General features: G+C 40.5%; 1 protein-coding gene across 1 annotated transcript in view; it reads left to right on the top strand.

The window, feature by feature from the left end:
• Positions 1 to 10,038: 10,038 nt before the first annotated feature.
• LOC139584576 (S-adenosylhomocysteine hydrolase-like protein 1) overlaps positions 10,039 to 18,872 on the top strand; it is a 40,754-nt gene continuing 31,920 nt past the window's right edge. The window contains exon 1 of the mRNA XM_071416595.1: positions 10,039 to 10,344. Coding sequence (XP_071272696.1) covers positions 10,084 to 10,344 — 261 coding nt within the window. The 5' untranslated portion in view covers positions 10,039 to 10,083. The remainder of the gene's footprint in view (positions 10,345 to 18,872) is intronic.

Raw genomic sequence — 18,872 nt, forward strand, 5'->3', positions numbered from 1 at the left:
GTGTGTGTGTGTGGGTGTGTGGGTGGGTGGGTGGGTGGGTGGGTGTGTGTGTGTGTGTGTTTGTGTGTGTAAAGTGGCGGATTCCATCTCCCCTTTCTCTCCAACCGTTCCACATCTCCCTCTCTCCCTATATCTCCTCCCTCTCCCTTCTGCATGTGTGTAAAAGAAAACAACTGTGTGTTTGTGTCACTGTGTTTATGCCCTCAGCCATTCCTGTGCCACTGCTGACAATTGAGGAGAAAAGACAAAAGGATTGCACAAAAGTTTCCATTCTCTCCCAACAAACCCTAACAAGTCACCTACCTACATAGTTCAACAAGGCTTTGCTGCTCTGAGTTTGAGCAGCAAAGCCTTGTTGAATTATGTACGGTAGGTGTGTGAGTGTTTATTGTATGATAGAGCTGCAAATCTATAAATACAAATAAAGATATATAAATATATATTTATTATAATCCTCTAACCTAAATCCTAACCCATCTAACCCTAATCCAAGTCAGGTTTGAATGTCATGTTTAGTGTTAAATGTTTAAGTTGACCTAGTCTTACCTAATCACATAACGCACAATATGGACAGCAGAGAGAGAGAAAGAGAGAGAGAAGATTGGATGGACGGAAGGATGGATGGAAGCACTCTGAGGAGAAGTGTAACCATTCCTGTTAGGCAAAGTGAGGGGGTTATGGGCGCTGAGCGACTAAGTTTCAGAAAAGCATGTCACAGAGACACATACTCATGCACGCGCCCTGCAGGCTGAAAGGCAGTGAGAATGAGGGATGAGAGGTAGCACAATGAAAAGGAATCCAGAGGAGAGGTCGTCATAGCAACATTGGGAGAGAAAACAAGCACTGCTTCCTGTTCTCTCGTACTTTTCTCCTGCGTCTTTCCTTTCTTCATGTCTCTCCTCTCTTCACATCTGCTGTCCTCCATCTTTTTTAATTCTCTTATCCTTCCCTCTAGTGGTTAGAGCGTTGGGCCAGTAACCGAAAGGTTGCTGGATCGAATCCCCGAACTGACAAGGTGTCACGACTTCCGCTGAAGTTGGTCCCTCCTTGATCGGGCAGTGTTCGGCGGTCGACGTCACCGACCTTCTAGCCACCGCTGATCCATTTTTCATTTTCCATTGGTTTTGTCTTGTCTTCCACACCTGGTTCCAATTCCATCAATTACGTGTTGTGTATTTTTAACCCTCTGTTCCCCCTCATGTCCTTGTCGGTGATTGTTTATTGTAAGTGTATGTGTACGTCTGTACTGGTGTGTATTTAACCCTCTGTTCCCCCTCATGTCCTTGTCGGTGATTGTTTATTGTAAGTGTATGTGTACGTCTGTACTGGTGTGTATTTAACCCTCTGTTCCCCCTCATGTCCTTGTCGGTGATTGTTTATTGTAAGTGTATGTGTACGTCTGTACTGGTGTGTATTTAACCCTCTGTTCCCCCTCATGTCCTTGTCGGTGATTGTTTATTGTAAGTGTATGTGTACGTCTGTACTGGTGTGTATTTAACCCTCTGTTCCCCCTCATGTCCTTGTCGGTGATTGTTTATTGTAAGTGTATGTGTACGTCTGTACTGGTGTGTATTTAACCCTCTGTTTCCCCTCATGTCCTTGTCGGTGATTGTTTATTGTAAGTGTATGTGTACGTCTGTACTGGTGTGTATTTAACCCTCTGTTCCCCCTCATGTCCTTGTCGGTGATTGTTTATTGTAAGTGTATGTGTACGTCTGTACTGGTGTGTATTTAACCCTCTGTTCCCCCTCATGTCCTTGTCGGTGATTGTTTATTGTAAGTGTATGTGTACGTCTGTACTGGTGTGTATTTAACCCTCTGTTCCCCCTCATGTCCTTGTCGGTGATTGTTTATTGTAAGTGTATGTGTACGTCTGTACTGGTGTGTATTTAACCCTCTGTTCCCCCTCATGTCCTTGTCGGTGATTGTTTATTGTAAGTGTATGTGTACGTCTGTACTGGTGTGTATTTAACCCTCTGTTCCCCCTCATGTCCTTGTCGGTGATTGTTTATTGTAAGTGTATGTGTACGTCTGTACTGGTGTGTATTTAACCCTCTGTTCCCCCTCATGTCCTTGTCGGTGATTGTTTATTGTAAGTGTATGTGTACGTCTGTACTGGTGTGTATTTAACCCTCTGTTCCCCCTCATGTCCTTGTCGGTGATTGTTTATTGTAAGTGTATGTGTACGTCTGTACTGGTGTGTATTTAACCCTCTGTTCCCCCTCATGTCCTTGTCGGTGATTGTTTATTGTAAGTGTATGTGTACGTCTGTACTGGTGTGTATTTAACCCTCTGTTCCCCCTCATGTCCTTGTCGGTGATTGTTTATTGTAAGTGTATGTGTACGTCTGTACTGGTGTGTATTTAACCCTCTGTTCCCCCTCATGTCCTTGTCGGTGATTGTTTATTGTAAGTGTATGTGTACGTCTGTACTGGTGTGTATTTAACCCTCTGTTCCCCCTCATGTCCTTGTCGGTGATTGTTTATTGTAAGTGTATGTGTACGTCTGTACTGGTGTGTATTTAACCCTCTGTTCCCCCTCATGTCCTTGTCGGTGATTGTTTATTGTAAGTGTATGTGTACGTCTGTACTGGTGTGTATTTAACCCTCTGTTCCCCCTCATGTCCTTGTCGGTGATTGTTTATTGTAAGTGTATGTGTACGTCTGTACTGGTGTGTATTTAACCCTCTGTTCCCCCTCATGTCCTTGTCGGTGGTTGTTTATTGTAGTGTATGTGTACGTCTGTACTGGTGTGTATTTAACCCTCTGTTCCCCCTCATGTCCTTGTCGGTGATTGTTTATTGTAAGTGTATGTGTACGTCTGTACTGGTGTGTATTTAACCCTCTGTTCCCCCTCATGTCCTTGTCGGTGATTGTTTATTGTAAGTGTATGTGTACGTCTGTACTGGTGTGTATTTAACCCTCTGTTCCCCCTCATGTCCTTGTCGGTGATTGTTTATTGTAAGTGTATGTGTACGTCTGTACTGGTGTGTATTTAACCCTCTGTTCCCCCTCATGTCCTTGTCGGTGATTGTTTATTGTAAGTGTATGTGTACGTCTGTACTGGTGTGTATTTAACCCTCTGTTCCCCCTCATGTCCTTGTCGGTGATTGTTTATTGTAAGTGTATGTGTACGTCTGTACTGGTGTGTATTTAACCCTCTGTTCCCCCTCATGTCCTTGTCGGTGATTGTTTATTGTAAGTGTATGTGTACGTCTGTACTGGTGTGTATTTAACCCTCTGTTCCCCCTCATGTCCTTGTCGGTGATTGTTTATTGTAAGTGTATGTGTACGTCTGTACTGGTGTGTATTTAACCCTCTGTTCCCCCTCATGTCCTTGTCGGTGATTGTTTATTGTAAGTGTATGTGTACGTCTGTACTGGTGTGTATTTAACCCTCTGTTCCCCCTCATGTCCTTGTCGGTGATTGTTTATTGTAAGTGTATGTGTACGTCTGTACTGGTGTGTATTTAACCCTCTGTTCCCCCTCATGTCCTTGTCGGTGATTGTTTATTGTAGTGTATGTGTACGTCTGTACTGGTGTGTATTTAACCCTCTGTTTCCCCTCATGTCCTTGTCGGTGATTGTTTATTGTAGTGTATGTGTACGTCTGTACTGGTGTTTATTTAACCCTCTGTTCCCCCTCATGTCCTTGTCGGTGATTGTTTATTGTAGTGTATGTGTACGTCTGTACTGGTGTGTATTTAACCCTCTGTTTCCCCTCATGTCCTTGTCGGTGATTGTTTATTGTAGTGTATGTGTACGTCTGTACTGGTGTGTATTTAACCCTCTGTTCCCCCTCATGTCCTTGTCGGTGATTGTTTATTGTAAGTGTATGTGTACGTCTGTACTGGTGTGTATTTAACCCTCTGTTCCCCCTCATGTCCTTGTCGGTGATTGTTTATTGTAGTGTATGTGTACGTCTGTACTGGTGTGTATTTAACCCTCTGTTCCCCCTCATGTCCTTGTCGGTGATTGTTTATTGTAGTGTATGTGTATGTCTGTACTGGTGTGTATTTAACCCTCTGTTCCCCCTCATGTCCTTGTGGGTGATTGTTTATTGTAGTGTATGTGTACGTCTGTACTGGTGTGTATTTAACCCTCTGTTTCCCCTCATGTCCTTGTCGGTGATTGTTTATTGTAAGTGTATGTGTACGTCTGTACTGGTGTGTATTTAACCCTCTGTTTCCCCTCATGTCCTTGTCGGTGATTGTTTATTGTAGTGTATGTGTACGTCTGTACTGGTGTGTATTTAACCCTCTGTTCCCCCTCATGTCCTTGTGGGTGATTGTTTATTGTAAGTGTATGTGTACGTCTGTACTGGTGTGTATTTAACCCTCTGTTCCCCCTCATGTCCTTGTGGGTGATTGTTTATTGTAGTGTATGTGTCCGTCTGTCCTGGTGTGTATTTCACCCTCTGTTCCCCCTCATGTCCTTGTCGGTGATTGTTTATTGTAGTGTATGTGTACGTCTGTACTGGTGTGCGTCGGGTTATGTTACCCATTGATTTTTATTATTCTGTTTTCCGGTGGGTTTTTTGTAAATAAACTGCGCCGTTGGAAACACAGTTATTTCTCTCCTGCGTCTGACTTCTCTGTCGCCAGTTTACACCCTTACACAAGGTAAAAATATGTTGTGCACCTGAGCAAGACAGTTAACCCACTGTTCCCCGGGTGTCGAAGATGTGGATGTTGATTAAGGCAGCCCCCCGCACCTCTCTGATTCAGAGGGGTTGGGTTAAATGCGGAAGACACATTTCAGTTGAAGGCATTCAGTTGTACAACTGACTAGGTATTCCCCTTTTCCCTTTCCCCTCTCTGTGTATGTGTGTGGTCTACTCACACAGAGTCATGGTTGTGAATCATATGCACTGTTATGATAACCCTCAGTTAGGGCTGAGGTGAAGCATGTTGCAGTGTCACATCCAGGGAATGATTAGAGTCATATGTCAGAGTTAAGCATTAAAGCAAACACATACACACACGTCTGACTTTCTAGGGTTTCATTTCAGTGTAATCAAACTGTACGTCAGCATCAGCCAAAAGACAATGCATGTCATATTAATGCAATGACATGATTGATACCATGATCTGATAATGTAGAATCATGATGGGTCTTTCTCCCTCTGCTCTTAATATCCCTGTTTCTCTCTATCTCTGTCTCACTTTCTATCTATGTGTGTCTCTCAATCTTTCTATCCATGTGTGTCTGTCTCTCACTCTGTGTGTGTCTGCCTCTCTGTGTTTCTCATAAACTTTCACATAAAAAGAGTGCAGGACAAATATAGGTGTCAGGATGTGGACCCTGAGTGAGGGGAGAGAGAGAGGCTGCTCTGGCTCAGTCACCTGAGGGCTCCACCACTGGACAGCCAGGGCAACATACTGCCCCCTAGTGGCTTTAAACGGTAATCTTTGTAGAGATGTACAGTATATGCTGTTGCATATGTGTGGCTCAGACATGCTCAGTCTTAAAACAGTGAATAATTGTAGAATAGTGACAAATTCCTTTCTATATATGTGACTGACCGGATCGATTCGGTCTTATGTAGCAAAATTAGAAATTGTTTTTTTTATAATGGATAAAAGAAGAGACTCAGAGCTAGAAAATGGTATATCATACACTATGGTTGAGGAACAATAGGAAAGTAATTCTGCTTTGAAATTTGATAAACTTGTATCCTCACTTTAGAGAAAATGACCTTTGAATGTTTTGGTACCTACTGGAGAGCTCTTCTTTGTCTACACCCATTCAGCAACGTTCAAGGGTTTATCTGAGCGTTCTGCCCTAACAACAGCAGTCAAGCACCCAAGCTAACTGGCTAATGTTGGCTAGCTTGCTAGCTACTTCCAGACATAAATGAGAGAACAACTCACTGACCATTTTACTCGCCCTATTGAAATGGATACTTGCATAGTGGAGTCTTTTGTTAAGACATGAAGCTAGCTAGCTAAACAATGAACCATAATCCCAACTCATGAAGTTACAACCCTGCATGAATCTGCAGGTAGCTAACAAACCAGGTTCAACGTTAGCTAGCTAACATTAGGCTATAACTAGCAAAGTAAATGGCTCTGAGATACAAATAATATTACTACACAGATCACACACGTAACATTAGCTAGCAAGCCAGCCAGCTAACGTTAGCTAGCTAGCTAATAGTACACTTTAACTTGAAATGAAAACAACTTTCTGTCAAAATTAAAAATGTGTAATAACTGAAAATGTAGCTAGCTAGTCTATCTTACCCGTATAGATGGAATGGATGCTTCTCCCTGTCACGGATGCCACGGTTGCCCTTACTTAGTTTGAATATGTATGTATGAATATGAATATCAAACAATAATTTTAAGGGATTAGAAATCCGTGGCTTAAAAACTAAGGTGTCATTGTACGCTGATGATTCATGTTTTCTTTTAAAACCACAATTAGAGTCTCTCCACGGCCTCTTAGAGGATCTAGATACTTTTGCTATCCTCTCTGGATTAAAACCAAATTATGATAAATGTACCATATTACGTATTGGATCACTAAAAAATGCACATTTTACATTACCATGTAGTTTACCAATGAAATGGTCTGACAGAGATGTGGACATACTCGGTATACAAATCCCAAAAGAAAGAAATGATCTCACTCCAATACATTTTTATAGAAAGTTAGCAAAAATAGATAAGATCTTGCTACCATGGAAAGGAAAATACCTGTCTATTTGTGGAGAAATCACCCTGATTAACTCTTTAAGTTTATCACAGTTTACCTATTTGCTTATGGTTTTGCCTACACCTAATGACCTGCTTTTTAAATTATATGAACAGAAAATATTAAATTTTATTTGGAACGGCAAGCCAGATAAAATTAAAAGGGCCTATTTATATAACGAATATGAAATTGGAGGGCAGAAATTATTAAATATTAAAGCATTAGACCTCTCACTAAAGGCATCAGTCATACAAAAGTTATAATTAAATCCAAACTGGTTCTCTAGTCAATTGGTACAAATGTCTCATCCTATATTCAAGAAGGGCCTTTTCCCCTTTATTCAGATTACACCTGCTCACTTTCGGTTGTTTGAAAAGGAAATAATCTCCAAAATATCTTTATTTTTTAAACAAGCCTTAGAAAGTTGGTTGCAATTTCAGTTTAATCCACCTGAAAGGACGGAACAAATAGTACAACAAATATTGTGGTTAAATTCAAATATACTAATTGATTTAAAAAACTATTTATCGAAGAAATTTAAAAAAAAATGTATAATTTTTGTGAATGATATCATAAATAGGACTGGTGGAGTTATGTCACACATGCAGCTAACACAGACATATGGAAATGTCTGCTCTACCCAAAATTACAACCAATTAATTGCAGCATTACCCCAAAAATGGAAGAGGCAAGTAGAAGGGGAAAAAAGTAAGGAACTTGTATGTCGGCCCTGTATTAAAGAACATAAATGGTTAAAGAAAAGTGTGATAAATAAAAACATATACCAATTTCATTTAAGGACCAAAAAACTGACAGCTGTGCCATATAAATTGCAAAATAGTTGGGAAGAGATTTTCGATGTACCCATTCCATGGCACATGGTTTATGAATTGATACGCAAAACAACGCAGGATTCAAAACTTCGAATTTTTCAATTTAAATTACTATACAAAATTCTTGCAACTAATAGAATGTTATATATATGGAGGATACAATCTTCCCAGCTCTGCAGATTCTGCTGTGAGGAGGCAGAGTCATTAGATAATTTATTTTGGTATTGTCCATATGTAGCTCGTTTTTGGTCACAGGTCCAGGAATGGCTGAAGAATTGCAACATTTGCCTAGAACTAACGCTACAGATAGCAATACTGGGTGATTTGAAAAGCCATAGTCAATCAATCAATAATATAATAATTATTTTAGCAAAAAAAAATATTTTTAATTTACAATCTGTAGAAGCTATGAGAATAGGAAGGTTCAATTATTTTGTGAAGCATCACAGCACAGTTGAAAAATATATGGCAAATAGAAATCCGAAATGGATGATGTTGAGAGATAGATGGGAGTGGTAAACAAACAAGATAAACAATGTAAAGCATACGGGATCTGTAAAATGTATATAGGTTCGGAACTTTTGTGAAATAGCACAGTTACAAATAGAAATCAAACTGGATGGACATCAGAAATAGAGGAAGGACTAAGAACAAACAAGAGAGAACTATTGTAAAGTAGACTGTGTCTGTAAAATGTGTATAAGATGTATAAATTGAAGGTAAAAGCAGAAGTGTTTATTAGTTTACTCCAATTGGGGGATCGGTGGTAGGGTTTGCGGGGAATAATAATAAAGGTATATTCTTTTAAAAAGTATGTATGTCTATATACAGTAGGCATGTGTATGTATATATGTGTATATGTATGCATGCGTGTATGGATATATATACAGTATTTACCCAAAAAATATGGGGGATTGGAAATGATGCAGACAATTACATTGGAAGCAACATTCTTTCCGCAATATTAAGCTGATCCACCCCTTAAAAAAAAAAAAGATTCTGTCAAAATTAGAAATGTGTAATAACTGAAAATGTAGCTAGCTAGTCTATCTTACCCGTATAGATGGAATGGATGCTTCTCCCTGTCACGGATGCCACGGTTGCCCTTACTTAGTTTGAATATATAATCCGGAGACAGGTGTTTTCTCCATCTCTTTAGCTATCATACTCTAATTCTACTGATTTCAAAACTCGGTCCTCCAGAAAGTGGAGAGCAACACTTATGCAGTTCTACTACACGATATACCTGCGTTAGACAGGATTACCTACACATACTGACCAGCTCAAATAGACAGAAGCTGCTACATGGCAGACCAATCCGAACTCATCTCTCGGCATGTCCAGCCCACTCATTATCTCAGCCAATCATGGCTAGTGGGAAGGTTGCCCCCCCCCCCCCCCCTTTTCTGTGGCTAAACCAACTAGGCTCGTAATTGAACAATTGTATTTGTATATCAAATCAAATTGTATTAGTCACATGGGCCGAATACAGTGAAATGCTTACTTACGAGCCCCTAACTAACAATGCAGTTTTAAAAAATACGGATAAGAATAAGAAATAAAAGTAACAAGTAATTAAAGAGCAGCAGTAAAATAACAATAGCCCATTTACAGATGGCATACAAGTTTGTTATTAAGGCACATGAAAGTTCACATGTTCAAGAAGGCATTTCTGCCAAAAAACGCATTTTGATAAAAATGTAAAAGTTTATGTTCTCCTGTGAAGTAGTGACGCCCGACATACGCCTAGTTTCCTGGAACAAGTCACATATGTGTTCGTGTGTGTCTGTATGTGTGTTTGTGTGTTGAAGGCGTGGACGATATGGGCCGCAGACAGAGGACCCTCAGACTTTAGGAATGACACACACCTCCACCACCCAAAGCCTTCCCCTGCCGCCTCTCCTCATGCTCCGCAGACACACCCTCTGCTACCGGTTACCTCGGAAACGACCCCCGGAGCACCTGAGTTGCCCCATGAAGGGCAGAGCAAAGACTTCATGAACACTCACCCTGACAGTAAAGACTACTGACTATCTTCATCATTGTCTGTGTTGCAACCTTCTTTGTGTTTAATAGATGGCAGTCCAGTGAACCGTTTCACAGGACTGCCATCCAGTGAGGGGTTGTTCAATGGAAGTTTCAATGGAAATTCAATGGAAGTTACAAAATAGTTTTGGGCTGTGGGCCTAAATCCTTAATGTGGATGTGATCTGCCTCTCTGTGTGGCTATCATGACTACAGGGTTTACTGTAAACACATGTCACTGTGCCTTTTGCTTTGTGTGTTATGTGTTGAAAATGAACACATACTGGCAGAGTGAAATGGGTCATCAGGGTCACAAACATAGACAGTAAAATCTGTCTTCATTTTGGAATGTGGAAGGTCATCATTTTCAAAGTCACCATAGTCATCATTTTGGAATGTGGAAGGTATGTGGGTACTTAGCCTACTGGACAGACCATACCTCTGCTCAGACCCGCCCTTACCTATGTTTTTTTCATACTTTCAAAAGAAGAGGTTATTTAGTTCAGTCCCCACAACACCAGTCCAGTTATGGCCGAGAAAACTGAACAGACTGACGCCCCTTCTCCAGATAAAGACCTAACCTTACCGGTCATGTTTCCCGAACTGCAAACCGAAGTTGAGGATGGTGCTACTACCTTCTCATCGTCGACATGCAACCCCAACCTGTGGAAGATGTTGCATGCAGCCGAGACCAGATGGAGCGAGCAGTCTCAACCATCCAACGGAAACGGGGCCGAGGTGTCCGTTGGGGCGGGAGAGACAGTGATCGAAGCGCTAAATATGGAGAGGGTGAGGATAAATCAATTACCTAGACTCGTGTCTTGTCCTACTTTTACTGTGGGGGGTTGGGTTTTAACTTCAGTAGGCTACTACATGTGCTAGAACGCGCATTCAACAGTTTGAGTTGGTCAATCAATGCAACTTTAGTTGGATAGTATCCTACCATCTTGACTGTGACAGCGAATCAATGTGTGATAGGCTACACGTCAAGGTTTGAAAGATGAAGGCAGTATCTGCTCAGATCTCAATTGCGACGTTTAAAAGCATTATCAAAACAAATTCGTCTGCGCCAAGACATGCGCCAACGGTAAACACCACCACGGCATATACTGTTGATCAAAAAAAATGTCGCGACCGCATGTTTCTGCAATGAGGCGCGCAGATCCGAACGGAGCGTCTGTAAATCTTGATGATACTGTGACCGAAGCACATAGAACGATAAATGTAAATGAGAACCGCGTTTAATATGTAGGGGGTTAGTTAGGCTATTGCTGGGACTAGAATACAAGGCTGTATACCTGGAGTTTCTAAAGTTATGACCCAAAAGGAACCAATCCACCTTGTGAAATATAGCTTGCAACCTGGTCTCACCGAATTTAATATTTTTCTGTACAAAAATCCGAGATACTCCAGTATGATATTATACGTATCGTATTGGTATGTATTATTTTGTGGATTTTCATCACCACCATTTCGTATGATGTTTTACGAATGACAATTTGTATTATATTTTACGAATTTGCAAAACGTATAAATATGTTACAAATTAGCAAAACATACAATATGTTACACATTTTCTAAACTATATATTATGAATTCTAGCTATGCCACTAATGTTAGCTAGCTCTATAATGGAAGCTAGGCTAGGGGTTAGAGTTTGGGGTTAGGGTTAAGGTTAGGGTTACATTTAGGAGTTAGATTAAAGGGTTAGGGAAGGGTTAGCTAACATGGTAAGTAGTTGCAAAGTAACTAAAAAGTAGCAAGTAGTTGAAAAGTTGCTAATTAGCTTAAAGTTGTCTGTGATGAGATTCAAACTCACAACCTTTGGGTTGCTAGACATTTGTGTCATAAACCCATCTATCTAACCCGACCAGACCTAATTTAGTTTTTAACCATCTGTCTTATGTAACCTTATCATACTAAATGGAGAATCTCGGATTTATGTACAGAATAATATGAAATGCTCAGAGACCAGGTTGGTGTCAAGAACATTATGAATGGGGTGGCCCAGGTGGGGCACAGAACCAGTTTAGGGGGCCCATAACATTTGGAACCTTAATCGATGCAAGGTGGATTTGTTCAATATATACTGAACAAAAATATAAATACACCATGCAAATAATTTCAAAGATTTTACTGAGTTACAGTTCATATAAGGAAATCAGTCAATAGAAATAAATGAATTAGGCCCTAATCTATGGATATCACATGACTGGGAATACAGATATGCATCGGTTGGTCACAGATACCTTTAAAAAAAAAGTAGGGGCGTGGATCAGAAAACCAGTCAATATCTGGTTTGATCACCATTTGCCTCATGCAGCGTGACACATCTCCTTCGGATGGAGTTGATCAGGCTGTTGTTTGTGGCCTGTGGAATATTGTCCAGCTCCTCTTCAATGGCTGTGGGAAGTTTCTGGATATTGGTGGGAACTGGAACACGCTGTCAAACACGTTGATCCAGAGCATCCCAAACATGCTCAATGGGTGACATAACTAGTGAGTTTGCAGGCCATGGAAGAACTGGGACATTTTCAGCTTCCAGAAATTGTGTACAGATCCTTGCGACATGGGTCTGTGCATTACCATGCTGAAACATGAGGTGATGGCAGCGGATGAATGGCACGACAATGGGTCTCAGGATCTCGTCACGGTGTCTCTGTGCATTCAAATGGCCATCAATAAAATACAATTGTGTTTGTTGTCAATAACTTATGCCTTCCCATACCATAAGCCTACCGCAACCATGGGGCACTCTGTTCACAACGTTGACATCAGCAAACCGCTCGCCCACAAGACGGCATACACATGGTCTGTAGTTGTGAGGCCGGTTGGACGTACTGCCAAATTCTCTAAAACGATGTTGGAGGCAGCTTATGGTAGAGAAATGAACATTAAATTCTCTGGCAACTGCTCAGGTGGACATTCCTGCAGTCAGCAAACTATCCCTCAAAACCTGAAACATCTGTGGCATTGTGTTCTGTGACAAAACTGCACATTTTAGGGTGCCCTTTTATTGTCCCCAGCACATGGGGCACCCTTGTAATAATCATGCTGTTTAACCCGCTATGGTCGATGTCCGCTCCCCTGGGGAAATCTAATTTGCATAATAATAAAATCCGCATAAAAATCTGTTCATTTTAGCTAGAGATATGTCTTTTTTGCGTTGGATACATCTTAATCCACTGCATCCGCCTGTGTCGCACTTATGCATCTGTGGTGAAAGGTAACAGAATTAGAGTGGTGTTTGTCAGACCATGAGACATTCCGAAAATCGGTCTTCTCTCAAAATCGTCTGTAGCGTCAGAACAGTTTGAGCTACACACTAATATGACCCCTCTATGGAAAGGGTAGACACTCACGAACACGTACATGTCGGTTTTGCTCACATTACTCGTCTGAAGGTCCCACTGTACAAATGGAAAAAATCTATGGAAGTATATACTGTATTCTGACCCCTTCACTTTTTTCATATTTTGTTACGTTACAGCCTTATCCTAAAATTTATTAAATTGTTTTTCCCCTTGTCAGTCTACACACAATACCCCATAATGACTTAAGCAAACAGAGGTTTTTAGATTTTTTTTACAAATGTATTAAATAGAAAAAATATATATATTATATTTACATAACTATTCAGACTACTTTGATGAAGCACCTTTGGCAGCCATTACAGCCTCGAGTCTTCTTGGGTATGATGCTACAAGCTTGGCACACCTGTATTTGGGTAGTTTCTCCCATTCTTCTTTGCAGATCCTCACAAACTCTGTCAGGTTGAATGGGGAGCGTTCTTGGGGACCTTCAATGCTGCAGAAATGTTTTGGTACCCTTCCTCAAATCTGTGCCTTACTAACACTATCCTGTCTCTGAGTTCTACGAACACTTCCTTTGACCTCATGGCTTGGTTTTTGCTCTGACATACACTGTCAACTGTGGGACCTTATATAGAAAGGTGTGTACCTTTCCAAATCATGTCCAATCAATTGAATGTACCACAAGTGGACTCCGATCAAATTGTAGAAACATCTCAAGGATGATCAATGGAAACAGGATGCACCTGAGCTCAATTTAGAGTCTCATAGCAAAGATTCTGAATAATTATGTAAAGAAGGTATTTCTGTTTTAAATTTTTAATACATTTTTAATACATGTTTTCGCTTTGTCGCTATGGGGTTTTGTGTGGAGATAGCTTAGAATTGTTATTTATTTAATCCTTTTTTTAATAAGGCTGTACCGTAACAAAATGTGGAAAAAGTCAAGGGGTCTGAATACTTTCCGAAGGCACTGTATATAGAGACTGTTTAGTGCCAAAAATAAGGGGTTAAATACACGTACATAAAAAATAACAAACGTTTCCTGAGCCTTCTTATATCGCTCAGATATAGGACAGACACTTCAGGACAAACTTCCTTTACATTTTGGGGGGGGGACTATCTGTTCCATGTAGAGAATCTGTTATTCAATGCGTTTAAATGGGCTAATAGCAGTAAGGCCAAAAATACTTTTTCATCAATTCATTTTTTATATATATTTTTTATACTTCAAGGGGTCTTCAAATTCCAAATCAAATAGCAAAATGATCATTGGTGTGACCTTCTTAAAACAATTCCATATAGTTTAGTAGAACCCCCAGGCTTAGACAGGGCTTAGACTCTTATAGGTAATCAGTTTATTGATATGCCACACCTGTCAGGTGGATGGATTATCTTGGCAACGGAGAAACGCTCACTAACAGGGATGTAAACAAATTTGTGCACAAAATTTGAGAGAAATAAGCTTTTTGTGTATATGGAACATTTCTGGGATCTTTTATTTCAGCTCATGAACCATGGGACCAACATTGCATGTTGTGTTTATATTTTTGTTCAGTGTAGCAAATATTTGATTTAATTTATTTTATTTGACTTTTATTTAACTAGGCAACCTTTATTTAACAAGGCAAGTCAATCTACGGGGGACATACAGTGGGGCAAAAAAGTATTTAGTCAGCCACCAATTGTGCAAGTTCTCCCACTTAAAAATATGAGAGAGGCCTGTAATTTTCATCATAGGTACACTTCAACTATGACAGACAAAATGAGAAAAAAAAATACAGAAAATCACATTGTAGGATTTTTAATTTATTTATTTGCAAATTATGGTGGAAAATAAGTATTTGGTCAATAACAAAAGTTTATCTCAATAATTTGTTATATACCCTTTGTTGGCAATGACAGAGGTCAAACGTTTTCTGTAAGTCTTCACAAGGTTTTCACACACTGTTGCTGGTATTTTGGCCCATTCCTCCATGCAGATCTCCTCTAGAGCAGTGATGTTTTGGGGCTGTTGCTGGGCAACACGGACTTTCAACTCCCTCCAAAGATTTTCTATGGAGTTGAGATCTGGAGACTGGCTAGGCCACTCCAGGACCTTGAAACGCTTCTTACGAAGCCACTCCTTTGTTGCCCGGGCGGTGTGTTTGGGATCATTGTCATGCTGAAAGACCCAGCCACGTTTCATCTTCAATGCCCTTGCTGATGGAAGGAGGTTTTCACTCAAAATCTCACGATACATGGCCCCATTCATTCTTTCCTTTACACGGATCAGTCGTCCTGGTCCCTTTGCAGAAAAACAGCCCCAAAGCATGATGTTTCCACCCCCATGCTTCACAGTAGGTATGGTGTTCTTTGGATGCAACTCAGCATTCTTTGTCCTCCAAACACGACGAGTTGAGTTTTTACCAAAAAGTTCTATTTTGGTTTCATCTGACCATATGACATTCTCACAATCTTCTTCTGGGTCATCCAAATGCTCTCTAGCAAACTTCAGACGGGCCTGGACATGTACTGGCTTAAGCAGGGGGACACATCTGGCACTGCAGGATTTGAGTCCCTGGCGGCGTAGTGTGTTACTGATGGTAGGCTTTGTTACTTTGGTCCCAGCTCTCTGCAGGTCATTCACTAGGTCCCCCCGTGTGGTTCTGTGATTTTTGCTCACTGTTCTTGTGATCATTTTGACCCCACGGGGTGAGATCTTGCGTGGAGCCCCAGATCGAGGGAGATTATCAGTGGTCTTGTATGTCTTCCATTTCCTAATAATTGCTCCCACAGTTGATTTCTTCAAACCAAGCTGCTTACCTATTGCAGATTCAGTCTTCCCAGCCTGGTGCAGGTCTACAATTTTGTTTCTGGTGTCCTTTGACAGCTCTTTGGTCTTGGCCATAGTGGAGTTTGGAGTGTGACTGTTTGAGGTTGTGGACAGGTGTCTTTTATACTGATAACAAGTTCAAACAGGTGCCATTAATACAGGTAACGAGTGGAGGACAGAGGAGCCTCTTAAAGAAGAAGTTACAGGTCTGTAAGAGCCAGAAATCTTGCTTGTTTGTAGGTGACCAAATACTTATTTTCCACCATAATTTGCAAATTAATTAATAAAAAATCCTACAATGTGATTTTCTGGATTTTTTTTCTCATTTTGTCTGTCATAGTTGAAGTGTACCTATGATGAAAATTACAGGCCTCTCTCATCTTTTTAAGTGGGAGAACTTGCACAATTGGTGGCTGACTAAATACTTTTTTGCCCCACTGTACATTTTTAAGGCTATATTCATTAAAAGCCTTCAATGAGAGGCAAGGTGATGTTGCACAGAGAATATTCATAAACTGGCATAGAAAGGTTTAACGGTTGTGAACCTGTACTAGGTCCGTTTGGTGACATTCAGAGGGTGCCAGAGTGACCAACTTCATGAGGTAAACACACCACACCCACACTTCATTAGGTAAGCTATACTGAGAGTCTGGGCCTTCAGAAAAACAGGTTCACTCTGAAACCTTTGAAGGTCAGAGTGTGCAGCTATCGTCACCTACACCTTATTTATATAGGCTTTATTTGTGTGCGTGTTCAGGTCAGTTACAGTTTCTCCATCTACTAAGCTCTACCAAAATAAAGTGTGCTGCAGTTCTTCACACTGACATGAGTTTCTCAACCTGTCCTGAGCACTCTCTCTACTGGATCAGTCCCACACTGGTAGCAGGCGTGCATCTGCATTAGTGGAGGCTGCTGAGGGGAGGACGGCTCATAATAATGGCTGGAACAGAGCAAATGGAATGGCATCAAACCATAGCTGTGTTCGAATACTCATACTAACCTTACTAACCGTACTATTTGTGACGTAAATTGAGTAAATAGTATGCTTATTGGTCAAAGTATGGATATAGTTAGTATGGCAAAAGTTCCCAGATGTTGTACTGCATTAGTCAAAATACGAAGTATACGAGCAGCACTATTTCCGTGCTTTTAGGGCCCATAATGCAATTCTTCAGAAAGTGGGCGTGGCTTCATATCATTTTCAGATTTGAAGAAAATGGCAGAAAATATGCAGCCGAAGTCCAATGAGAGTGGATACAAATTCATTGCTTTAACTAATTATGACAAATGTTAAGAAAATGTTGAGCAATGTAATAAAGTAATGACTTTTCAAGTAAGTTACCTTACAAGTTATATTGGCTGACAATTTGTTAGCTATGCTATCCTTACGAACTACATAGCATATCATTACAGCAGTATCTACCAGTATGTTAGCTAGCTACCTAATGATAGTTGGCTACTAATACATCAAACTTGCCAGTATATTAAATACAGTGGCAAGTAAAAGTAAGGGAACCCTTTGGATTTACCTGGATTTCAGCATAAATTGGTCATCAAATTTGATCTGCTTAAACTAATGACACAGAAATTATTGTATTTTTCTTGTCTATATTGAATACATAATTTAAACATTCACACTGTAGGTGGGAAAAAGTATGTGAACCCCTAGGCTAATAACTTCTCCAAAAGCTCATTGGAGTCAAGAGTCGGCTAACCTGGAGTCCAATCAATGAGACAAGATTGGAGATGTTGGTTAGAGCTGCCCTGCCCTATAAAAAAACTCACAAAATTTGAGTTTGCTATTCACAAGAAGCATTGCCTGATGTGAACCATGCCTCAAACAAAAGAGATCTCAGAAGACCTAAGATTAATAATTGAAGACTTGTATAAAGCTGGGAATGGGTAACAAAAGTATCTCGAAAAGCCTTGATGTTCATCAGTAAGACAAATTGTCTATAAATGGAGAAGGTTCAGCACTGTTGCTACTCTCCCTAGGAGTGGCCGTCCTGCAAAGATGACTGCAAGAGCACAGTGCGGAATGCTCAATGAGGTTAAGAAGAATCCTAGTGTCAGCTAAAGACTTACAGAAATCTCTGGAACATGCTAACATCTCTGTTGATGAGTCTACGATACGTAAAACACTAAACAAGAATGGTGTTCATGGGAGGACACCACGGAAGAAGCCACTGCTGTCCAAAAAAAACATTGCTGCACATCTGAAGTTTGCAAAAGTGCACCTGGATGTTCCACAGCGCTACTGGCAAAATATATTCGGTGGACAGATGAAACTACAGTTGAGTTGTTTGGAAGGAGAACACAACACTATGTGTGGAGAAAAAAAGGCACATCACACCAACATCAAAACCTCATGCCAACTGTAAAGTATGGTGGAGGGAGCATCATGGTTTGGAGCTGCTTTGCTGCCTCAAGGCCTGGACAGCTTGCTATCATCGATGGAAAAATGAATTCCCAAGTTTATCAAAACATTTTGCAGGAGAATGTAAGGCTCTCTGTCTGCCAATTGAAACTCAACAGAAGTTGGGTGATGCATCAGGACAAAGACCCAAAACACAGAAGTAAATCAACAACAGAATGTCTTCAACAGAAGAAAATACGCCTTCTGGAGTGGCCCAGTCAGAATCCTGACCTCAACCTGATTGAGATGCTGTGGCATGACCTCAAGAGAGCAGTTCACACCAGACATCCCAAGAATATTGCTGAACTGAAACAGTTTTGTAAAGAGGAATGGTCCAAAATTCCTCCTAACTGTTGTGCAGGTCTGATCCGCAACTACAGAAAAAGTTCATTTGAAGTTATTGCTTCCGAAGGAGGGTCAACCAGTTATTAAATCCAAGGGTTCACATACTTTTCCCACCCTGCACTGTGAATGTTTACACGGTGTGTTCAATAAAGACATGAAAATGTCTAATTGTTTGTGTGTTATTTGTTTAAGCAGACTGTGTTTGTCTATTGTTGTGACCTAGATGAAGATCAGATCAAATTTTATGAACAATCTATGCAGAAATCCAGGTATTTCCAAAGGGTTCAAATACTTTTTCTTGCCACTCTATATGCTATCTATCTAACTATCCAATGTTTATTGACCTGATTAACCCTGTAATTCTTAGTTTATCTAAGTGGTATAGTCGTTGTGCGTTCTCAATGGACATTCTGGTGCTTTCGTAAATTCG

Source organism: Salvelinus alpinus, chromosome 9, assembly GCF_045679555.1.
Source record: "Salvelinus alpinus chromosome 9, SLU_Salpinus.1, whole genome shotgun sequence".
Taxonomy (NCBI): Eukaryota; Metazoa; Chordata; class Actinopteri; order Salmoniformes; family Salmonidae; genus Salvelinus; species Salvelinus alpinus.